This window comes from Mus caroli, unplaced genomic scaffold (genome assembly GCF_978045245.1).
Source record: "Mus caroli unplaced genomic scaffold, Mus_caroli_1 scaffold_4, whole genome shotgun sequence".
NCBI classification, from domain to species: domain Eukaryota; kingdom Metazoa; phylum Chordata; class Mammalia; order Rodentia; family Muridae; genus Mus; species Mus caroli.
This window is the reverse complement of record NW_028227259.1, coordinates 88,743,196-88,768,667: the sequence shown is the minus strand read 5'-3', so window position 1 is coordinate 88,768,667 and position 25,472 is coordinate 88,743,196. Positions and strand designations below refer to the sequence as shown.

The window sequence follows — 25,472 nt, the reverse complement described above, 5'->3', positions numbered from 1 at the left end:
TTACTTTTAGTTATTTAACCTATTTATAAACATATACTTCATTCGGTGTTTTGAACACATCGCCTCATATTGACTTGATTCACATCTCTGAGCTTCAAATCAGTATATTCAAGGGAGGACATACTGAACCATGGTAATACTACAAGGAAGAAAGTGAAGTGTAGAAATACACTATGAGAAAATACAAGTTGAAATTTCAAATCTTTACACGAGTAAGAATACAGTTATGAAAAATTGTAAGTGGACAAAGATTCCTGCTTGAGCAACCTACTTTAGGGGTGTAAGAAGTTGTGTAGGTTTGGGGGAATATATGATGATAATTCAAGTGTGAAGGAGATGGCAGTGAAATTGTGAATGGAGATGATTGTCAAATCTATGTTGTGTTCACTGGATTGAATATTTAAGCAGGCAAGTTTGGAGTCTGTTTTTCCCCTCTTTGCTTTGCTTTTAGAGGACTTACAGATTATTACTCAAGGGGATAGAGGATGCTAAAGTCAGAGCTTTGAGAGAACACCCATTTTTAAAGTAGAAAGTTGATAGTGAATGGATATGTCTGGCCCATTTGAAATAATTTATATCATTATTGATCTATATAATTTGTATTTTACCTGTAGTTGTGTTTAAAATATAAAGTGCTATACAATTTGCAGCATAACTTTGTGGCGATGACTCACTTGTATCTTTTGGGCACTTAAAAAGTACATTCAGGTGTGATTGCCCCAGTTAACATAATCACCCCAGGAAGGGTCCTTTTTTTCCACATCCTCACCAGCATTTGTCATTTTTGTTTGGGTTGTTTGATTTTGATAAATATGTTTTAATTTGCGTTTTCCTGATGACTAAAGATATTGAGCACGTTTAAAAATATGTATTGCCAGTTTTTTATTCTTTAGAACTCTGTAAATTCATTGACCTATTGATTGAGTAGCAGCTTTATGTATTTCTTTTGTGTCGTTGAAATTAGTCTCAATATTAGCAGTTTTGAAATACAGCTGGCAGATTACTTACTTCTACTCTGTGGCTGGTCACTCACCCTGTTGATGGTGTTTTTTGGTATGCAAATGCATTTTAATTTGATGTTTGAGTACATTTGTCTTAAATAGAGGTTCAGATCATAATGTTAAAGAATTTGTATTTGTTTGGGGAAAGTTGGCCAACTTGATAATTTGGAATTAAATTTGTTTACGTTGGCTACCATTTAGTGTGAGAATGTGGTGATCAGATGAGATGCTTAGAGCTACCTATATAGTAAGAAACTGCCTGACAGCAACAAATCAAGTCTTTTACTTTAAAACCTACTTTATTTGTAGGAAAAAATTACTTTTGGGTAAAAGTTGCTTAAATCAAACACTTAATACTTGATGCTTCCTCCCTTAAGATAGTTTTGTTCTATGAAAAAATTAAATAACTAAAATAAAACACATTAATTCTTAAAGAGTATATGTATATTTATGTCTTATGAAATTAATATAGATATGTCTGCACGTGCATTTAAATAGCGTTGTGATTGAGTCCCACTTTAGATTTCCTCCTCTTTCCAAATATCAAATTAGCTTGGTGTCTGCTTATTTTTTTCTATTTAATGTATGACTATTAAGTATTCACTTATATATTTATAAGTATTGTAATTTACTTGGTGATTAATAGAACTTACTGTTTAATTAAGTTTTAATTATTAAATGGTTGAATAACAAAGTCGATTGACAGTGAAAAGTTTTTTACATATCCTTGCTATTCCTCCTTAGTAGTCAGCCACCCATCATGGTTTTATTATATACCAGTAGAGAAGTTCTTTATGCTGTCTTACACAGAAAGTACCTATACATTCGTTATAGCCTTTTGCAATTTCATCAAATAAAATGACTTGTCTTTGTGTACTTGAATGTATTTTTCAGAGATGTATTTTATTCCTTTTATCTTTTCATGTACCAATAAAATTAGTGTTAACATGGTACAGAGATTATGTAGCTTATATTAATATTCTATTGTAAGTACCTCTCATTGCTTACTTTACACACTGGTTTTCCTCAATTATTTTTTAAGTCCCAAAGCTCACATTGGAAGAAATACTTGGTATAGTTTACTAACAGATTCCCAACCCCCTACAAAGAACAAAGCTGTTTTAGAATCTTACTTTTATAAATGGAGAGTTATATCTTTGTGATTGTACCTATTTATAATGTTTACTTTTTTCTTGCAGTCATATCACCATTTTCCTTCAGCATTGGTGATACTACAGAACTGGACCCATATTTACATGGAGGCATAGCCGTGCAGGTGAAGACTCCTAAAACATTCTGCTTTGTAAGTATCTTTTCTGCTTAAAAAGTTTTGTTTGTTTGTTTGTTTTTTTATAAAAGGAAGGGGGGGGAGAGAGAAAGAGAGAGAGAATAACCCAAAAGAATAAAATGCTCAATATCAAGTTACCATAAAGACTAAACTTTTTAAAAAAATTTATAACCAATTTGAATAAAATTAAATCAACCAGGGGCAAACTGATACTATAAAAATAACATACAGACCTAGAGCTATAGCTTACACACATTCTTAGTTGGTGCAGTCCTCTGTACTGCAAAGGTTAGGCAAATACAAGTTTATATGGTTTAATAGCTAGACTATCTCATGTGTATGATTGTGATTATACCTCAAAGGAGCTATATCCTCCTAAATAATGAAAGAATTTATCATATGTTTTACTGCCCAAGAAAAAGATAAAAGTGTTTTCATTTTATGCAGCAAGAGCTGTTACACTTTATGGCTCAATTATTTGTTAGTTCCTGTTACTACAATTTTAATCTGCATTTTAACTACTATGTTTGAAATGTAGTATGATTCACATTGACTATTGGTCATGAAAGAAAAACTTGCTGATAGATAGAGTGTAGAGAATGATATTTTCTTGGAACTAATGAGTCTTATTTAAATTGACAGGCTGCTTCTCAGTGTGAGATGTATAACATGTCTTTAGTTGTTGGGCTTTTCAGGATGATGTTGCTACAGGCTATAGGGGGTTTTCAAGATCTCAAGGTTTTAACTTCATTGTTTTTGTGTTTTTCATTAAAAAAAAAAACTAGTCTTCAAGGCTTTGTTCACATTAGTTAAGCCAATTAAAATAGGACAGCTTATGAGATCTGCTTCTGTATACTTTCTCTTTCCCCACCCTAAGTTTTAATTAAATAATTTTGTGCATCAAATAATTTCTTGTGTGGTGATGTTTGGGGAACTGTTACTCTTCAAATTTTTCTTTGGTTTGCCTTTCTATTCTTACTTTACACTCATGCAGATTTTAGCTTGAAATGTCTACCCAAGACTTAGCAGGCATAACTAGTCTCAGTTACTTAATGATATCAGAATACATGGTAGCTTTTACATTAGGACAAAGTTTGGGATTATAAAGATAGTTTTCACTAATTTTCCTTGAAGTAACTATGTAGTACAAGTGGTTTTTAGTGTAGTAATGAGATATTACAGAGCATTTTAACTACATTATGTGATTAACTATAATATTACAACAGCCCACCCTCACCAATTTTCAGCCTTAGAGAAAGATCTGTTGCTTCCAGTGCCCTAAATGTTTTGCAAAATAATCACTCAATGTACTGTGAAATAATGTTTGTTTTTTTTTTTTTCTCTTAGGAACCCCTGGAGAGCCAGATAAAACATCCAAGGTGCCTTATTGCAGATTTTAGCAAACCTGAGGTAAATATTTACTTTGAAGGCTTGAAAGGGGCAATGGAGTGGTGGATGGGATTTGGTAAATGATTCAAAACTTAAAATGGATTAATCATTGTTTCTAAAGGTTCTACTCTTCACCTCAATATTTAAAGTTCAAATTGAAGGATTTAAAATGAGAATTCATGTCACAAAATGTTAGAGTAGAATGAGTTGTACTTTGGTGATTTGCTAGCTTTGATAATTAAGTAATTTTAGTAATATATAGATGGGGCATTACTGTAAGATTTTTCTCAACTATGCAGTTCTATTGGACATTTGTTTATTTTATGTGCAGGGGAGGTAGCAGGTGAGCAGCAAGGAGATAACCAGCAAGGAGATGACCTCTGATTGGAGGTCAGAGGTTGGACTCCATCAGAGGTCATCAGGCTTGGTGGTAGACCATTTCACTGGCCACAGAGTTTTATGTAGTATAGGGAGATACACCCTGAAGCTGTTATGTTCCGCTTTATAATACTAGATATGATACCTTATCTTAACAGTAAATATATTATGATAAGAAATGAACAGCTTCCAAATTTATAAACACTAATTTAAAAAAACAGTTGTTTTTTGTTTTTTTTTAATAAATTTTTTTGGAGCTGTTCTGGTTTTGGATTTGGTTTTAGATTTTTGAGTCAGGGCGTCTATGTAGCCCAGGCTGACCTTGAAATCTGAGATCCACCTGCTTCTGAGTGCCGCCTCCTGGGTGCTGAGGCTAAAAGTGTCACCATGTCCAGTGGCATTATTACTGGCATTCAGCTGATATTTATTATGAATAACCTAGTAAACACTGGTTATTTGGAAAATGCTTCTTAAAATTCCTTTATTGTCTTGATGTCAAATCATTTAACTTTCCTAATGGTAATCATTATATTACACTCTATTATGAGGGTGAAATTAAATAATAGTTGGAAAACATTTACCCTAATCTATAGCACTTAACAAATGTTGGACAATATTTTTTTTCCAAATAGGCACCTTTAGAGATTCATGTCGCTATGCTTGCCTTGGACCAGTTTCAGGAGAACTTCAACCGTAAGCCAAATATCAGGTAATGCTTTTGGTTCTAAAAGTAATGCTTTTTCTTCTCTCTCTCTCTCTCTCTCTCTCTCCCCCTCTCTCTCTCTCTCTCTTTATGAAAACCATGTTTCAAAAATTATAGGTTGAAAATAGAACTAACCTTTAATTACATTACTAACATAACTAGTAGCATTATTACATTACTGGTAAATATGGTAAACTGCACAAATATGACATTTAAGGTGATTTATTATTGGTGGAAGTAGAAAGATCCATTTGTAAGAATGGAATCATACCACACGGGAATTTTTCATATTTAGAGACTTTAAAATCTATAGGTTTTAAAGTCAGAACCTCTTCTAATTGGTGAACTAGCAATCTGTGATAATGTTTTCTAGCCTAAGTTAGCAATTGCAAGCTTCTTACCTTGTTTAAATCTAAATCTCATATGTTGTCTTAGATGACCATGATTTTGACGTAATGTCTTATGACTATAAGACAGCTAAGACTTTGAAGCTTAAAAAAACCTAAAAGTTAGATTAAACTTTGAAGTTAGATTAAAACACATTGTACTATATTTTGAATATAACCTTGGTGATAATTCAAAAAAATTGAAGTTGTATTTTTGTTTCAAACTATAGATGTCAGCAGGATTCAGATGAACTGTTGAAGCTAACAGTATCTATAAATGAAACCTTGGAAGAGAAGGTAAATATCAATAAAATTATGGTTGGCTATATATTTGTTTATAACATAAATACATATTAATATTTTCCTACATTTAGATCTTCCCTATGCTACCTACTAATTCTGTGACATTAATAAAGAAACGCTTTTGTTCTACTTTAGTTTTATGTATCTATAAAATTAGATGAACTTAGCTTACAAGTTGTAAACATTAAATAATTTTATTTCATAAAGTAGAACTCATCAATAAAACTCTGATCCTGACTTTGTTTTGTTAGGCTTCTTATCCCTTTTGTTTCATTCTGTTTGCTCATTGTATGTCCCATTTAGATGGTTTTAGTATCCTTTGGGTCCAATTTGATAGATCATAGATGTCTAGATAGTTATTCTTTTTTTCCCTAGATTTTCTTAGTTATTGGTTTATTTTTTTTAATAAGTATTTCCCATTCTTCTGCATTTCGGTGTTTTCTATCACACACCTTTTTCATCTCTAGTTTTAGTTATTTGGATTTCCTTCTTCCTTTTCGTTATTTTGACAGTATGTTAATCTTTTATCCTTTCACAGAATTTTAGTTTAATTATTTTGGTTTCTACATCATTAATTTCTGATCTGCATTACTTCTTGTACCACTTTATGTTCTTTGAGTTCAGTTACTGGGTTGTCTTGCTGGTCCATATTTCTTATGTTTATATAATATTCTTTGTTCACCTGTTAGGACATAACATCTTTTTTTTTTCCTGACTTTGTATGATAACCTTTGTGGGAATCCTCTTATTGAACTCTTAATCCTCATTGCTGCTCAAGGAGTGACCATAGTAGTGACAGTAACAATTTAAGAACAAACCAGATACAGAAAATTTAAAAAAAAAATGTCAGTTGTAAATAAGAATTACACCTTTAGTACTAGTAGACAAGAAATACTCTAGGAATTAGGGTAAATGAGTAAAGATGTAGAAGTATTGAAAATTAAACAATAAGAGGTGATAGAGAAAGGATACAAAGAAAGCATGATATGAAGAAAATGGGAGATACTATTACAGAAGATAACAGTGAAGAAAACCACAAAGCAACAGAAAGGCTGCTTGGTGTTTCTTTCTTGCTGAGGAGTTGCAGGTTAGAATTGCTTTATTTTCCTCCCTCAAGTTTGTCATTTTGCAATTTACGTGATGTTGGGGATAAGAAAGAGGGAAGCCGGGCGGTGGTGGTGCCCACCTTTAGTCCTTGTACCAGAGAGACAGAAATCTCTGATCTTGAGGCTAGCCTGGTTTACAGAGTGCCTTCCAGGACAGCCAAGGCTGTCTCCACAAAAAACAAACAAACAAACAAAAAACCACCAACAACAAAAAACCAAAAGAACAACAGCAACAAAAAACAAACCAACAAAAAGAGGGTATTGAGTTGTTTTTCTCTCTGACACCAGATACTCTAAATAGCAATCTAGACCACAGATAGAAAAGCAGAATTGAACAGAGACTAGTAAAAAAAACACTGCTTAAGGTAACATGCAAATTGGTATTTTATTATGAGATTAAGGTATTTTTATTTAGGAAGGAAATTTGGCAGTTTGGTTGGGTTTGTTCGTGTATTGGAAGTTAGGTTCTAATGCTATTGATAACTTAGTTCCTGAAGTCACAGGTCCTGTATGTGAGTACTGCTAGTATCATTGTTGTCTGTGGTTTGTGTTTTAGCCTGAAGTGAATGCTGACATTGTGCACTGGCTTTCGTGGACTGCCCAAGGCTTTTTACCCCCACTCGCTGCTGCAGTTGGGGGTGTTGCTAGCCAAGAAGTCTTAAAAGCTGTGACGGGGAAGTTTTCACCTTTGTGTCAATGGGTTAGTTCAGTATTTCCTATTTCTTTACATTTTAAGTGTTCCATAAGATGAATGTGTTGTTAATTATAGTGTGGTATAAATATATCTTTATATTTAGTATTATATACACTATTATGTATTACATATATACATATATATATATATTATATATTAAATATAAAAGAAAAGGCAAATAATTATGTAATCAAAATTCAGAAATTTAATTCTTTAATTGAAGCTAACAGAAGCATATATTTTGTCTGTTGGGATATAACCCAATTGCTTTCTCATATGTATTTTCTTACATGTATTTTAATAAGCAATGAGTTTCTGTTTTACAATTTTTCTCTATTATTTTGGCTTACTTACCATTTTGGGCTTCTCTGGGCTCTTGAACTAGTTCTGTAGAAAGTTTGCCATCACAAATTTTCAGGTTTAATGCCTGATACTGCCTGAAGATAGAGAATATAGGAATGGTCTAAATTTGAGAGCTGTGTAAGATAAAAGCATCATAAGAATTAAAACATTTAAGCCGGGCGGTGGTGGCTCATGCCTTTAATCCCAGCACTTGATAGGCAGAGGCAGGTGAATTTCTGAGTTCAAGGCCAGCCTGGTCTACAGAGTGAGTTCCAGGACAGCCAGGGCTACACAGAGAAACCCTGTCTTGAAAAACAAAACAAAACAAAAAATAATTAAAACATTTGATTCTGTTACAAGAAGGAAAATAAGTGGCAGAAGTCTGTGCATACTGCTTAAGTCCTTTCTGTTTGAGTTGATTTTGAATATAATACAGCACCTAGACAATGCCATTTTTCTGCTAAGTTATTTAAAATAGATTATAAATTGATGGTGGAAGTTGGCATAGTTTTAACTATTAATATCATATGAAGTATACATTCTGTTATTAATATGGTAATGTTACAATGATACTATCATCTCATTTTGTTCAAATCTAAAACAAGTTACTTAATTGAAAATATGCATGTACTGGCTAGTTTTGTGTCAACTTGACACAGCTGGAGTTATCACAGAGAAAGGAGCTTCAGTTGGGGAAGTGCCTCCATGAGATCCAGCTGTAAGGCACTTCTCAATTAGTGATCTAGGGTGGGAAGGCCCCTTGTGGGTGGTGCCTTCTCTGGGCTGGTAGTCTTGGGTTCTATAAGAGAGTAGGCTGAACAAGCCAGGGGAGGCAAGCCAGTAAAGAACATCCCTCCATGGCCTCTGTATCAGCTCCTGCTTTTGAGTTCCAGTCCTGACTTTCTTTGGTGATGAACAGTAAAGTGTAAGCTGAATAAACCCTTTCCTCTCCAATTTGCTTCTTGGTCATGATGTTTTGTGCAGGAATAGAAACCCTGACTAAAACAATGCATAAGACTGGGTTCTTTAATTATTACCGAGTTAAATTCTTTGCAGAACTAAAAATGTTGAAGCTGTCTTCCTGGATCTTGTCTTTTATAATTATATATGAGGTAAAAGATGACATAAAATATCTCCAGTAGGAAGTACACGCTACATACATTTTTCTCAAGCTAATCATACTGTTTATTCAAATGTAACTAAAATTGAATGGGAACACCAAAGGTTTTTTGTAGTTATGAACAGATTTTGAGGTAAAATTTTCTCTAAAAATTAAAAAATAAAATAAAATTATCCTTAGGATTGATAAGTGATATGAATTAAATTACATACCTTTAACAGTCCTTTTAGGTTTCACAGTTTTAAGAATATATGTTATAACCATGATTTTTCTAATACTTTACATTGAGTTGCCATTTTTATTATCTTCCCATGATTATTAAATAACTATAAGAGAAAAGCTACAGGGTTTTTTTAGTGACTTAAGTCTTAAACGTTATGTTTTTAATCTTGTCTTCAGTTGTACCTTGAAGCAGCAGAAACTGTGGAATCCCTAGGCAATCCTGGGCACGAAGAGTTTCTCCCACGGTAAAGCTGAAACTTGGATTATTTTTTCTTAGTATCTCTTTAAGAAGCAGAGATTAAACAATTTTGTGTAAGCATGCCTCTCTTAGGTGTCTTTCCTCCTGACATTTTACTTCTTGGCTTGTTACTTTAGTGATTAAATATTGCAATAGTACTATGTCTCTTTACCACTTTCTATGTAGTGATACAGAATTTCGGGTTATATGCATGAGAGTGATTAGCATTCAAATGCCATAATATTAATGAATAAGATTGCTATACATGATTTTTTAAAAAATAAGTCACTTTCCATTTGAGGCCATAAATCTTTTTCAAAATCAGTTAAAACTTTAGAGATTTCATTATCTCAGAAAACCACGTAACCCAGAGTTCTGCCTTCAGTATAAATGAATTAATAACTCCAAATCCCTTCTGTAGAATCCTCTAAAAACTTTTTTAAATATTATGATCTTTATAATTTTTTTCTTAAATACAATAGTCCCTCTTTATCTGCAGTTTAACTTTCTGAGATTTTAGTTGCATGTAAATTATCGAAAAGTACAAAATGGAAAAGTACAGAAATAAACTATTGATAAATTTAAATTACATATACTTGGGTACAGAGTGATAACATCACACACTGTCCTTCCTGGGATGGGAATCATCCTTCTGTCTGTCTATTAATCCTTTAGAAGCTCAGAAGTATACTCTGTTTTAAAGTACAGTATTAAATTGTTAATAACAATAATCAAGAAATTTTTATATCTTTCTGTTTTCTTGGTAAATGTTTCTTCAGAGGAGATAGATATGATGCCATACGTGCCTGCATTGGAAATACATTGTGTCAGAAGCTACAAAATTTGAATATCTTCTTAGTAAGTGTGAATGAAGATGGGAATAAGTAATATGTTCAAAATGTTGTTGAATGTCAAGTTAATTTTTAAAGTCAACTTGATGTAAATGAGTAACTGATAAATCATACAGTCTCCAGAGCTTAATATGTTTACTTCCTGGTCCTTCTACATAAAAGTTAGTCAATTTAGGATCTGAAGAGTTTATTCATTTCAAAATAAAACATGAATGTAACAGCTTTTAACATTAAATGATTTTCTAGAAGTACTTTAAAAACACGTTTTTTGAAACTACATTTAATAAATGAGTAAATGTATTCTTTTTTTTAAAATATCTTAGTTTATTTCGAGAGAAAATTTTCACAAGAGCATAAATGTTGTTGGCTAGTCTTAAAAATACTGCTTTTAGTAATCATAATTTTGTTTGTTTGTTTTTGTTTTTCGAGACAGGGTTTCCTCTGTGTAGCCCTGGCTGTCCTGAAACTCACTCTGTAGACCAGGCTGGCCTCAAACTCAGAAATCCACCTGCCTCTGCCTCCCGAGTGCTGGGATTAAAGGAGTGCACCACCACTGCCCGGCAGTAATCATTTTTGTAAAGTAATATCTTAAAGATTAGCAATTACTGCTGAAATTTTTTTTATATATATAGAATATAATCAAGTTTCAAATATCTGTTTTATTTAAAATTCTTTGTAGACTTGTCTTAAACATACCTCGTCTTTCAGATAGACTGACAAATGTCTAAAAGTAAAGACTTTCATGTTACCTAGTTCTGGGCTGGGGTTGTTCTGATGTTGTTCTTATGTTTTTTTTGTTGTTGGTTTTTGTTTTTTGTTTTTTTTGGTTTTTTTTTTTTTGTTTTTTTTTGCTTTTTCTTCTGATAATGTTTTCTTTCCTCTATAAGAAATAAGTTCTGCATTTAGCTTTTGTTAGGAATCTTCAATTATTTTTGTTTAAAGAAGTTATAAATACCATAGTTTTCTTATTTGTTTTATACTGTTTTTTCTTTAATTGAGACACTTTTAAAGGCATTATGAAACTTGTAAAAAGTAAAGTCCACCACAAGTGAATCACAAATCATTTTTTAAAATTGTATTTAGTGTTATAGCATTTGAAGAAAATTAGAATGAAATTCTTTATTCATTAAAAATTATAGTCTTGTTGTCTGACATTTGTACTCTTTCTTCAATAGGTAGGATGTGGCGCCATAGGCTGTGAAATGTTAAAAAATTTTGCATTACTGGGTGTTGGTACAGGCAGAGAGAAAGGAATGGTAAGATACAAGTCACTTGAGACTTAAACATTTATATTTCTCCTGTTGCCCATTTTTGAACTGTGTTTAACTATACTAGCCTGTTTTACTTGGTGTAGACCATTAAACTGAGAATTAGAAGATTTTAATTGTCTCTGGTCAGTTTTTAGTCCCAGATTCTCTGCTTCTTGGTTCTTTGGTTCCTTTTTTTTTGGATTTTCAAGACGGGGTTTCTCTGCATAGCCCTGGCTGTCCTGGAACTCACTTTGTAGACCAGGCTGGCCTCGAACTCAGAAATCCGCCTGCCTCTGCCTCCTGAGTGCTGGGATCAAAGGTGTGCCCCACCACGCCTGGCTGCTTCTTGGTTCTTAACTGTAATTTCCTGAAATAAGTCCTGTCTCTCTTTTTGTAGTTACCATCAATATTAAATTTAAAAGGAATTTTTATTATCATAGCTTATAAACTATGAGAGAGAGAGAGAAACATAAAATTCCACAAAAATTTTGACACATACACAAGGAAAATTACTAAAAGAAAATGAATGTGAACACCAGTCAACACCTCAAACTGGAACCTGCACTGAGCAGTACTGTGCCATTTTTTTTAATTCTAGCTTAATAGCACGGGGGGTTTCAATTCTGCAGATTATTTTACCTGTTTGTTTTCTTCTTTCACTTTCCAGAAATAGGATCTATACATTCTTAAAGGGCAAGTGTTTCAGGCCTCTAAATCAACTATCTATGATAGCTAGTTGGCTATATAAAAACTACTCAAACTGCCTAGTAGTTTATAAATTCAGCCTTAGTTGGAACTCCTGTCAAGTTGAAACATGACAACATTCTTCTCAAATTACTTCAGATTAAGAATAAATATTGGGCTAACAAGGTGGCTTATCAGGTAAAGGCACTTGACATTAAACCTGATTTAGTTTGATCCCCAGAACCCACCCATGGAAGGAGACAAAGGACTTTTACAAAGTTGTTGTTTGAGTTCCACATTCATGCTATGGGCATATATTCCTCCACACACATACACAATAGTTAGGAAATAATAAATAATTTTTAAAAGAATGAAAATTTAAAATTTAGAAGAGATAGTTCCTCTGTAATTCATTTTGTAGGTATAAAAGATGATAGAGATAGTTTTAGTCTCCAAATAAAGAATTTTTAAAGGAAGTTTCTAATAAGCTTAAATCTTTTGTGTTATTTGCTATGATCATGCACTAAATATTAGTTGAAATTAATAAATTTAACAATGATAGCATCTTACTGGTAACATTTGGAATTTTTTTAAAATGACTATTACTAGCAAAAATGCTTTGAGAGTGCTGTTTCTGTCATAGTGAGAAATGCAAAACAGATTCATTTGTTTTATTCTCCTGTTATAAGGTAACAGTTACAGATCCTGACTTGATAGAAAAATCCAACTTGAACAGACAGTTCCTGTTTCGTCCTCATCACATACAGGTTTGTCGCTGTTTTCTTATCATAAACAGATATTGGTTGCGGGGTAATCCTGTTCTTTGTTAGATTCTTAAGAGAAAGAATAAAGATTCTTTGGAAAGAACAAAATGAAGAAAATAGTGATCTTTCATGTACACTAAAATTGGTTTTTGGATGTTACTGTTTGAATCATGACATGAGTAGTACTTTTCATTTTGTAATCACAGAAATTTGTTTCCATAAACAAATTCTCTAATTCGAGGTTTTAACAAAGCACAAATTTAAACACTAATTTTCTTGTTTTTTTGTTTGTTGTTTGTTTGTTTATTTTGCTATAAAACAGGTAAGGTTTAGTATTTAAAAATTGCTGTACACTATTTAGTCGTCTTAAACCAAAATATTTAAATATGGAAAAGAAACAGGCAGTACACTCAAAGGCAGAGGCAGGTGGATCTCTTAAGTTCCAGGCCAGCTTGTTCTACACAGTGAGTATATTAGTCATAGTTACATGGTAAAACTGTAGTGAAAAACAAGCCGGGCAGTGGTGGTGCATGCCTTTAATCCCAGCACTTGAGAGGCAGAGGCAGGCGGATTTCTGAGTTCAAGGCCAGCCTGGTATACAGAGTGAGTTCTAGGACAGCCAGGACTACACAGAGAAACCCTGTCTCAAAAAACCAAAAAAGAAAGATAGAAAAGAAAGAATATGTTCATCAAAACCACGTGCTTTTAGTTTAAAATTTTCCCTTGTATTGTCAACTCATTGCCGATTTTAGGAAATGAAATGTAAGCATGTTATGAACAAAAAGTGGCTACACTAACTGTCATAGTTAACCTGATAGCCTCTCACATAACTACAAAGGATGTGGCAGCAGTCTCTGTGAATTCAAATGTCTTATTAAAATGATTCACTGTGTAGTATCTCGAGATGAACACTAAGACCTATTTATTAATTTCCTGACTTTTAAGTTTCTGACTTTGTTCTTATAGTAAAAAGTAAAACATGTTAGCCTAATAGTGAGATGAGACAAATTCAAAGGATGCTGTGAAGACCTTCATAGCACCTGAATGACACAAGATTCAATGATGACACATGGTAGATAAGCCTTTAATTTAAAAATAAGAATAAATATTTTTAAGACTTTTGTAAAAATACTTTAAAATCTCTAACGCATTTTGCTACATAATGAAGGATGATTAGATTGTGTTAATATGTGAATTATTTGAGCTAACTTCATTACTTTGCTGTCACCTCATATATTCCAAATGATTAGAATTTGTAAATTCAGTCATAGTTCATCTTTTCTGTTTAACATTTATTTCTTCTGTTTTTATTTGTTACTTGTTTAGAAACCTAAAAGCTATACTGCTGCTGAAGCAACTCTGAAAATAAATCCTCAATTAAAAATAGATGCACACCTGAACAAAGTTTGTCCAGCCACTGAGAGTATATACAGTGATGAATTTTACACTAAGCAAGATATCATTATTACAGCACTAGATAATGTGGAAGCCAGGAGATATGTAGACAGGTATGTTCTTGAAATTCAAGTGCATAAAGAACTACTTTTATTTTTGTTTTTCACTCTCACTTTTTGAAAAATTACCAAATTACCTAATTATTTTTATGTCATTCTAATAGAACTACTCAAATTTAAGCATACTGATGATTTCCCATTGTATTTAGAAAAATTTACTATTGGTAAAGCATCCTTTAACAAAAAAAAAAATTGTTTTTTGGGTTTCTTTGGTTTTGGGGTTTTGTTTTGTTTTGTTTTTTAATGAAATACCTACCACCTATCCACTGTTCCTACTTTAAATGTGGCCAGTGTTCCCTGTTTCTCCTTATTATAGCTATATAAGCCTTCTTTAGGATCTTCAAAGGCTTCTTTACATTAGGAACTGAATCGGTTTGGGGCTTCTGGAAGTTGTATTTTTCTTCCTCCAAACTTCTTGTTCCCAAATGTGTATACTGCCCATACTTTCCTTTAAGGTATTTCTTCATCTTTGAGGTTCAGCCTAAATATCTTTCTTAAAACAGACATTCACTCCTAAATCTGCTTTTCTTAATACTTTTTCATTGTGGCACTTATTTTTATTAACATACATGTTTATTTAATGTTTGGTTTTTCACTAAATTTTCATCCAAAGATCATTTATTATCAGTGTCAATCATCTGATTTCATTCAATGTGATTTATGAAATCAGTCATTGAATGAATCATTGTATGACTGCAATGTCTGGATGCCAGAGCATATATCAGTTGAGAAATGAAAGAGAAGCAAATTTTGAGCAGAAGAAAAAAAATTATTGCATTTCTTTTTGTGTTGGAGGGGTGATGCACACACACAAAAAAATCTTAAAAATACTACAGTGGATGAAACATGACTAATTATAGTATTTAGTTAATACTGCTTGGGATAAAGGCCATTTGAGAAGAACCTACAGGCAATAAATAATCAAATAATAAGTAGAAAGTAAGTGAAGAAAGAATAATGTAGTTAATTTAAGGAGGAAATAGAAATTTAAAAAAAAAAAAAAACCATGAGATTTTAATCCAGGTAGTAAGTAGGAAGAAACAGAAACTAGTAGGTTGGAAACAAATTTTATATATATATGATAGGGCTAAAGAGAAAAACTGTTACGTGGGTCATGTTCTGTTCTGTTCGCTACACTACAAACAAAAATGATCAGCGTGTTGAATATTTAGTAGATAGCAGTAACCTGTCCTTTATTGACTGTTACTGATCACTTTTGTGTTTTGCTTTCTTTTGTTTTTTTCTTTACATATTTTGTCTTCAAATAGTCGCTGTTTAGCAAATCTACGGCCTCTCTTAGATTCTGGAACAATGGGCACCAAAGGACACACTGAAATTATTGTACCTCAATTAACTGAATCTTATAATAGTCACGTAAGTCAGTATATTGAATAAATGTCTGTCTTTTTATATCATAATTTTTGTTTTTGTGAAAGAATCAATAAATTAGACTTAGCTCTATCAATCTTGGTTTTAGCTCTGACAGGTTGATCCATATGTGCATCTGCATGTTTAAACATGTTGAACCTAGTTTTTTAAGTGTGTATTCAGATGGTAGGAATACCACATATGTATAGTGGCCATATTTCAAGTCCAGAATCTTTCTCTGGTATTCTATGATTTCTTTCTGACAGGGTCTCTCACTGAGCACTAGAAATACAGATTGACTGAACTGACTGGCCTGTCTCTAGTGCTGGGATTCCATGCCATGCCACCACACCCAGCTTTACATGGGTACTTGAGAACTCACTGACGTCCTTTGGTTCACATAACCAACACTATACATCTCCTCTGCCCCTGAATATAAAACAGGAAAGAGTTTACATTTCTGACTATCATAGAGTTGAAAATAGCTTTTAAAAGCAATTAAACTTTTTGACTGAAAATAGAACTGTCACCAGAGACTTGGAATCATATCCATTTTCTGATGTTGGGTTTTATTCTATTAGATATAAGCTGGCATATAGTAAAATAACAAAAGTGTAATAAATGTGTACTTATTTTTTAAATCTTTTTATTAAGTTATTTATTTACTTTACATCCTGATGACAGCTTTCCCTTCCCCTTCTGTGGTCCCTCCCTCTTACCTGCCCACCCCATGCTCTCCTCCTCCCCTTCTCCTCAAAAAAAAGGAGACCCCATCCCCATAGATATCAACCAACCTTGGCATATCAAGTTGCAGTAAGACTAGGTACATCTTAAATGTTTATCCTCATTAAGAATTTATGCCCCTAGCATGCATTATTAGAAATATTTGTCAAGCCTGTTAAAAATATAAACCTGATAATCTACCCACAAACTACCTGAAAAAAAATATTCTTCAATGGTTCAAAGGAAGCAGTGTGTGTACATATATATATATATTAGATAGATAGTAAAATGTAACATTTTTATCCCATAAATGATTTTATAATATTGATAACATTGAATCTATGGGTCTAAGAAATAATTGTAGGTTTTATAATTTAAAATTGAACAGTTAAAGTAAAATAATTAAAGTACATGATTTTTATAAGTGTCAGTGTCCCTTGATTTAAAGGGTACATTTGGTTTAGTAAAGTTTTTAAATTCTTAGCATTCACTGTTTTCTTATTTTCTTTCATGAAATTCACTTACTGATAGATGTAATAGCAGTAATATAGTAGATTAAGCTGAGGTTCATTAGAGTATTAAATAGGGAGTCATGATATGCATGATGCCATGGGAAGATTTTCACAGTAGAGGAGCCTCTCATTCTGCTACATTTGCTGAACTTTCTCTTATTTTTTTATTTCAGACTCTTGTATAAAAATTTAATATTCCTACAATGCTCCTCATTGAATTATAAAAAGTTATTTGTTCATAAATCATCAAATTAGAGATCTCATTCAGTAAAAAGGCATAAATTGAGTCATTTTGACTGAGTAAACCAGTAAGCTTAGGCTGTAAGCGAGCCCTCTAATAGACAAGGAGGTCTTCAGTGGTACTTCTACTAGTAAGACATGAATCATTCCCCATCTAATGTATATATTTTCTAGTAAACTACTAAGAGTCCTTTTCCCAAATGATTTACTTCATGGAGAACCTTTGGGAACACTAAGAACTTAGATATTAAGGATTCCTCATCACTTCTCTAAGTTAGAAGTAATGTAATAAAATTTTACATGTCACATGAATTTTTCTAGAAAAAAACTTAATAATGTATTATGATTTACCATTAGGACTTTCTGCCACACCGCACAAGTATACAATGATAAAGAATGATGAGATTTGTGTTTTCACATGACTTTCAACAGGTTAAATGGCCAAGAAATTAACTTTTGCTTTATTATGTAAATGACTGATATGAAAATGTATAACAGGCCTTATGTTTAGACTAATCAGACTCAAAATTTAGCGAGATATTTGGTTTTACTTTTTATTTTTCAATAGCGAGACCCCCCAGAAGAGGAAATACCATTTTGCACTCTAAAGTCCTTTCCAGCAGCTGTCGAACATACTATCCAGTGGGCAAGAGACAAGGTAAAAGTTCTTCTTAGTGAATTTGTCTCCTCTGAATTAGAAAAGGCAGTACTATAATTACTAAACATATCTGAAACTTTTTTTCCCCTTTACAGTTTGAAAGTTCCTTCTCCCACAAGCCATCACTGTTTAACAAGTTTTGGCAAGCATATCCCTCTGCAGAAGATGTCTTACAGGTAAAAGAAAGCATTTTACTACAGATACTTATGTTAGTATAATCTTATTTTCTAGTTACCTAAAAATAATATCTCCTGTAGAAATAGGGAATGATTAAAAACTTGGTCACAGTGAAACATTCTACTGGGAATCTTGAAATTAGGTCATAAATAGCCTGTTTTGTTTTGTGTTGTTTTGTTTTGTTTTTTAAAGATTTATTTATTTATTATATGTAAGTACACTGTAGCTGTCTTCAGTCACTCCAGAAGAGGGAGTCAGATCTTGTTACGGATGGTTGTGAGCCACCATGTGGTTGCTGGGATTTGAACTCCTGACCTTCGGAAGAGCAGTCGGGTGCTCTTACCCACTGAGCCATCTCACCAGCCCTTTTGTTTTGTTTTGTTTTGGCTTAACTAAACTGTATGTAATTGTCACTGACCTTCAAACATTAGGTTTTATGGTTCAACCAAATGAGGGTGTAATAATAATGATAATAGCAAAAAATAGAGGGTTTGGTAAATTCTTTGGGGGAAAAGTTAAGGTCAGTTCAAGAGAAAATAATCACTACAATAAGGCCAACTCCAAAGATAGTAGTTTACATTTAATCATACACAACTAAAAAAGTCAAATTTTTAATTAACTATTACTCCCAGATCTCTGCATACTAAGGACCTCTTTGGTACTTAGTATGTTACTCATAGGAAAACATGAAAATATTTCTTGAATTAAGAAACTTCAAATCTAACCGGGTGTGGTGGCGCACACCTTTAGTCCCAGCACTTGGGAGGCAGAGGCAGGTGGATTTCTGAGTTAGAGACCAGCATGGTCTACAAAGTGAGTTCCAGGACAGCCAGGACTACACAGAGAAACCCTGTCTAGAAAAAAAAAAAAAAAGAAAAGAAAGAAACTTCAAATCTGGGAGCTGAAATACCTCCGCAGTTAGGAGCACTGGCTGCTCTTCCAGAGGACCCAGATTCAATTGCCAGCACCCACATTGCAGCTCACAGCTGTCTGTGACTCCAGTACCAGGGGATCTGACACCCTCACACAGAGATACATACAATATAGGCAAACCACCAATGTGCATAAAATAAGAAATTTTTTAAAAAACAAAAAGTAGTCTAAAATTTCAGTTACTATTCCCCTCATAATTTAAAGAAAGAAAGAGTGAGAGAGAAGTACTTAAGCAGGAAAAAAAGAATTAAAATACTAAGTCCGTTAGTCACTTTGGATCGTCCTTTTGGAATGTGTTTGTGCTTGTGATCAAGTGTTTTATTTTTCTTTGTTTTCCTCTTATTCTAGAAGATACAAAATGGACAAAGTTTAGAAGGCTGTTTTCAAGTTATTAAGCTACTTAGCAGAAGACCTAGAATTTGGTCCCAGTGTGTAGAGTTGGCAAGACTAAAGTTTGAAAAATACTTTAACCATAAGGTAAGAATACATTCTGAGACATTAAATGAATGCCTGTCCATGGCTCATTTATTTATTACTAATTTCCCAGACTTAGAATATGTGTTCTTTTCTTTCACCAAGCATTTTAGAGATAAATAGTAAGTTAAATGAGAGTAGCTCCTAGGCATATGACCAATTTCTCTGTGTTACTAATTAAAACATTTACCTTGACTTGTCAGCTATGCACTGACTTGGCTCTATGTGCAAAAGCTGGGTTTTGGGTAGCATTTGTCTCTAGGTAATATGTAGTGCATTAATTCTGCAGTCTAAAGAAGTTTGTTCAATTGGGCTGGAGAGATGGCTCAGCAGTTAAGAGCACTAACAGCTCTTTCGAAGGTCCTGAGTTCAAATCCCAGCAACCACATGGTGGCTCGCAACCATCCGTAATGAGATCAAACACTTTCTTCTGGTGTGTCTAAAAACAGCTACAGTGTACTTATTTATAATAATAAATCTTTAAAAAAAAAGGCGTTTAAGTTTGTTCAGAATAGAAACAAAAGACTGATAATTCAGATGGAATTTTTGTTCAGACTTTGCCTTTCCTAATCATAACTCATAAATACATTTTATGGTCTTTCTTCAACTAAAAATCTAAAGTAATTAAGACATATAGAACACAGTAGGCATCAAATAAGCTAATCCATATAAAGCATTTAGCATAGGCCAAGGCACATATTCATTCACACTGTTATTCTTACACTCACATAGCTAACAGACTGTATCCTATACTTTTTTAATCCATCCCTTGGGGTAGGGCAAAAAGACCAAGGAATGAACACCCTGACCCTAATATCAGGGCGGAGGAAAAACACCCTGCCCCTTACTTGACCCCAAGACCAGGGCCAATCCCTGAGCTTGCTTCCACCAAACCCCATCTCCCCAAGAAACAATATGAATCTTGCCTTCTGCTCAGTACCCTGCTTGCTTCTCTCCCAATTTACACTTAAGCCCTTACTTTAGAAGGTTATCCTTAAGAGAAAAGGTCTTTGAGGATATATTTTCGTTTTCACTTCCTGTATGGTTTGCTTTTTAGAGAAATGTTCTAAGCTCACTTCCCCAAAAATAGGACTTCTTTCCTTAATATTTCACCTGTTTTTATCATAATTATCAGTGTGTTACAGTTCTGAGGAGAAAGGTGTCCTGGCAGTTGGGTGCCAAGAAATACCATAAAGTCACACTGTACAACAAACCACAGGTAAAAGATTTATTGAGAAAGACACGAAAGTGACTGACTCTGCTCAGAGAAGCAGCAGAGAACTGAGTAGGAGGCAGGCTTATATAGGACCTTGTCAGGATGGCCTGGGATTGGAGAGATTCTGTAGCCTGTTCATGAGCTTTTTGTCTGCCGAGCAGGGCCTAGCCTCTAAACTCTCAAGGACTTGCAGTCAGCACACTCTTTGTATCTCTTAACTAAGTTTCTTCTGAACTATCTTCTGAAATTGTGTTGGTTTTTTTTTTAATGTTGGTGTTTTTATTTTTATTGCTACACTTTTAATGATTTGTTTTGTAGAGGAGTGGAGTATGTTCATGGCCACAGTGCTCCTGTGGACATCAAAAGACAAACAACAGCAATTATTGCCTTTCACCATGTGGGTCCTAGGGATCAAACTCAGGTTTCTATGCTTGGCAGCAAGTAGCTTTACCCGCTGAGCACCAGCCCTGTTTTGGGTGATTTTTTTTATTAGTAGTATAGAAAAAAATTAAGGAATCATGGAAATATAAGAAAATAGTATAATGTCCATATTCATCATTTTTTACCTTTCACTTCAGTTGAAGCATTATCAGTTTACAGATGTTTTGTATTCCCACCCTCTTCCAAGCACATCTTAAGCATATAATTTTGAAATGCTAAATGCCATATATATTTGTATTTTTTTAAATTTATTGTAATGATTAGCTCTTAGATACAAAATGGTGTGTAAATATTGTAAGAAAGGTGTGAAGTAATTCTAAAAAGACTATAATGATGTGGGCAGGACAGGAGGTAGCAAGACCCCATTATGCATCTTTTAAACTTTTTGTTTGATTTATGATGAAAATATGCAGATATGTACTGAGCAGGTTTTTCTTTTCTTTTTAAATATTTTTTTTATTACGTATTTTCCTCAATTACATTTCCAATGCTATTCCAAAAAGTCCCCCATACCCTCCTCCCACTCCCCTACCCACCCATTCCCACTTTTTGGCCCTGGCATTCCCCTGTACTAGGGCATATAAAGTTTGCATGTCCAATGGGCCTCTCTTCCCAGTGATGGCCGACTAGGCCATCTTTTGATACATATGCAGCTAGAGTCAAGAGCTCCGGGGTACTGGTTAGTTCATAATGTTGTTCTGAGCAGGTTTTTTTTTAATTTCAGGTTATTTTTTTCTTCTGACAACAAAAAAGGGATTTTTTTTTTCATTCTTTTTTTTTTTCCTCTTTTAGGCTCTGCAGCTTCTTCACTGTTTTCCTCTTGAGACAAGACTAAAAGATGGCAGTGAGTATAACCATTGAGAAGAGATTGTAATATGAAATACTATATAAGACCTATATTTATTAAAAATGATATTTTATCATTTTACTAGGTTTGTTTTGGCAATCACCAAAAAGGCCGCCTTCTCCAATAAAATTTGATTTAAATGAACCTTTGTAAGTATATGTGTATATTTTAACTTTAAATGTCTTAGTTATATACTGTAGAATCTTCAGTGTTAAATAATTTAAGTCTCTTAATCCAAAAGTTAAGAAGTCAGTCTAGTCAGCAGAGCCAGCCACATTCCTCCTACACACGTGCATCTATTTATTTACGTACCGAATACATTTATTGTTTGTAATATCTACTCCATAAAAACTTAAGTCATCTACTATAAGAAAATAAAAAATGAAAATATGTGTTCTTACAATAAATAAAGCTAAGATGCTTTCTATGGAAATGCAGTTAATATGACCTGCCTATATTAATACAAGTAAGATTTTAGTTTGTGTCTTACTGAGTGCCTGGATCTATATGCTGGTTTTAGAGTCACATTTAGTGTGCATACTCTCATCGAACACTTAGCCTCCCTTCACTAATCTGCCTTTCTACAATAGCACTTCGCTTAATTTTCTCAGCTTCCTTAAGAATTCAACTAAATTGCCTTTCTAGTATGACATGCCCATTTTTAGTTTTAGTAAATTTTTTTGCTGTTTCAGATTTAATGTATACTCATTCATACCTGATACATATATTCTTATGAATTAAAATTACTTTTCTCCAAGTATTCTAGTAGTTCTGAACACCAGAGTATTCCTGATGACTGCTTGAATATAGTGTTTTAACATGTGTTTTTGTATCAAAAGGACATGTGCTATTTCCTTTTGTTGTTTTAGTCTAGACAAGAATTTCATTAACTTTAAAAGGGGTAAAAATTAATTCTTCAAAACAGACTTTAAATGTAGTTCTTAAGTGTTAATTAATATAAAGACTGTATTTCCTACTGACTTAAATATCTTCTTTAAAACTGCCATTCAAACTGTTTTATTTTTTATTTCATTTCAAAAGGCACCTCAGTTTTCTTCAGAGTGCTGCAAAACTATATGCTACAGTATATTGTATTCCGTTTTCAGAAAAGGTAAGATACTGTTCAGGGTCTAGCAAGTGATTCAAATCCAAATTGACTTAGTTGGTGGCTTCAAAATTTGCGTTTAGATCTTAAGAATCATTCAGTCTCTTTTCGTGCATTTGTTTGAGACATGAGCTCACGCATGTTTGAGCTATGAGCTAGAACTTGCCTTGAGCTCCAGATCTTCTTGCTGTTACCTCCTAAGTACTCAGATTAAGGCATGCACAGCTAAAATCATTCTTTTGGATTAAAAAAGAAAAATCTTTTATTTTGTTGTGTTATTCTCCATTCTAATGGCAGAAGCTGTCTACTCATTGTAGTGCAGATAAATAGAAAACTAATTTTTCTTTCTGAATTTAAATGATGAAATATTTGTGAAAGCAATCATACTTAAGTAATAAAAATGTTTATAACTTTTTTTTACCTTTTTCTGTTATTCTAGTTATTAGAAGTCAAAATGAGCCAGTTCATAGAAATTTTAAAATTTCTCATAGAGATAGATGCTCTTTACATAATTTTTCTCCTCTAATGTTAACTTTCATACATTTCCAGAAGTCTGAAAGTGTTATCCTGCTTTGATTTTCATGTCCTTAGAATCATGCTCATTCTGTGAGACATCATCTTTTGAGTCACACCCAAGTGTGTAACTCAAACCGTTTAGAGAGAGCTCATGTTCATAGCTTAGCTTTCTCCTTAAATGTATATTAGAGTTAAGTAAATTCTGCCTTCAAGTGAACTGATTAGAGAAATATAAAAAGATTTAAGGTCTTAGTTTCTGTTGTTTTCTTTTTTAAGATAGGTTTTTACTAAGTAGATATATAAACCCAGTAAGTGTACTTTCAAACTCATGATTCGTCCATTGCAGTCTCTTAACTGCTGGGATTATAGACATATGCCCTAAATCTGAATCTGTATTTAGTGTACATATGCATGTTATAGATTAATCTTTCTTGGAAATAAAACATATAAAGGTCTAGGAAAAACTAATAGTGTTCAGTCTTGTGCTGCAAGTCTAAACCGATCTCAAAAGCAGTATGTCTCAGTTTTTCATAGGAGCTTCCTAATAGTTAATGTGGATGCATTTAGTTCAGCTTGGGCTATTATAGTTTCTTGCTTCTTAATGTATGAACTTAATGTGTTTAATGAAGAAATGTATTGTTAAATTAACTTATTTTATGAAACAGGACTTATCAGTGAATAGCCTCATGGACATTCTTTCAGAAGTTAAAATTGAGGAATTCAAGCCTTCCAACAAGGTAAGATAGAAGTCTATTCACATAACTAGTGGTTATCAAACTGCTGTTTATAACAAATCCCATTCTCAGCCTGAAGAATTCCAGGATGAACAGTTTTTGCCCTTAGGGATATTTTATTCCAAAGAGTGGAGATGGGCTATAGGAAGAAATGCACCCAAAGTCTGCTCTAGCTGGCCTGTCATTTGGGCCATTGCTAAACAGGCAAAAGCATCTTCCAGCCTTACACAGAAACCTGTCCTTACAGTAAGTGGTGGGAAAGAATAGCAGGGAATCCTGTTAGGTATTTCAAGAACACAGGCAGACATGGATAATAAGACAGATGACATGGAACTGGATTCTGCACACACACACACACACACATATATATATATATATATATATATATATGAACAGTTTTTGCCCTTAGGGATATTTTATTCCAAAGAGTATATATATATATATATATATATATATATATATATATATATATATATATATATATATATATATATATACTACATATATATATATATGTAGTACTGACAGAATTTCTCAAGATTTGAAATTAAAAGGAGCTATGGGAAAGACTGCTAGTTTCTTAGATGAAATAAGTTTAACAGTGTGGGATGAAGGTAGGAAACTGAACATAGATGTATACAGTAGTTGAGAGCAGAGTAGAAAAGTCAGTAAATGATACAGAATTGCAAGACATCACTGAAGATTCATATAATGCTAGTATGTGTGATGTGTTCTACTATAGCTTGCCATGACATTCAAACACATTTAGCTTTGATACCATTGTGGCACTTGTTTATGCTACCAAATAGATGGAAAATTGGTCTAATAATTATGCCCAGAAAATATCTTAGAAAGCATCAGAACCTGAGAAGTAGGCAGTGAAAATAGGAAAGTTTGAAGAAAAAAAAATTTTATGTGCATAAAGTATTTTTCTTTTTTATAGACATACTATATGCTATTCTTTTATATACTCTAAAAATTAACCATGAAATAACCTTCCTCAAGGAAGTGATATGTGTAGGCATCCTACATCTTTATTTCATAGAAAGGGATCTTTGTAGCCAGTGGATTTTTACATAAGTGGATGAGTTTTCTGAAAAAAAATATTCATGACATGTAACCTATAAATAATAATTTAGTAAATTAAGAACAAAGTGGTGTCACTTTCATAAGAAAAGTTTCCAACCCATATTTCTCTTTGGCAAAGCCAAACTAAAGCCCAGGAAACATACTCTAGTATGTTTTCTGGCTTGCATTGTTCCTGCTGGTATGGCAGTTCAGGTCTAGTAGGTTTC

The 25,472-nt window shown here is 33.1% G+C and overlaps 1 protein-coding gene across 1 annotated transcript in view; it reads left to right on the top strand.

Annotated features, from left to right (window-relative positions):
- Uba6 (ubiquitin like modifier activating enzyme 6) overlaps positions 1-25,472 on the top strand; it is a 60,923-nt gene that overhangs the window by 19,441 nt on the left and 16,010 nt on the right. Inside the window, exons 10-27 of the mRNA XM_021163706.3 lie at positions 2,201-2,304; positions 3,637-3,699; positions 4,689-4,765; positions 5,376-5,442; positions 7,111-7,254; positions 9,110-9,177; positions 9,950-10,028; positions 11,197-11,277; positions 12,645-12,722; positions 14,046-14,227; positions 15,502-15,607; positions 17,645-17,734; positions 17,830-17,910; positions 19,193-19,321; positions 21,768-21,819; positions 21,908-21,971; positions 22,864-22,933; positions 24,109-24,180. Of these exons, the coding sequence (XP_021019365.1) occupies positions 2,201-2,304; positions 3,637-3,699; positions 4,689-4,765; positions 5,376-5,442; positions 7,111-7,254; positions 9,110-9,177; positions 9,950-10,028; positions 11,197-11,277; positions 12,645-12,722; positions 14,046-14,227; positions 15,502-15,607; positions 17,645-17,734; positions 17,830-17,910; positions 19,193-19,321; positions 21,768-21,819; positions 21,908-21,971; positions 22,864-22,933; positions 24,109-24,180 (1,607 nt within the window). The remainder of the gene's footprint in view (positions 1-2,200; positions 2,305-3,636; positions 3,700-4,688; positions 4,766-5,375; positions 5,443-7,110; positions 7,255-9,109; positions 9,178-9,949; positions 10,029-11,196; positions 11,278-12,644; positions 12,723-14,045; positions 14,228-15,501; positions 15,608-17,644; positions 17,735-17,829; positions 17,911-19,192; positions 19,322-21,767; positions 21,820-21,907; positions 21,972-22,863; positions 22,934-24,108; positions 24,181-25,472) is intronic.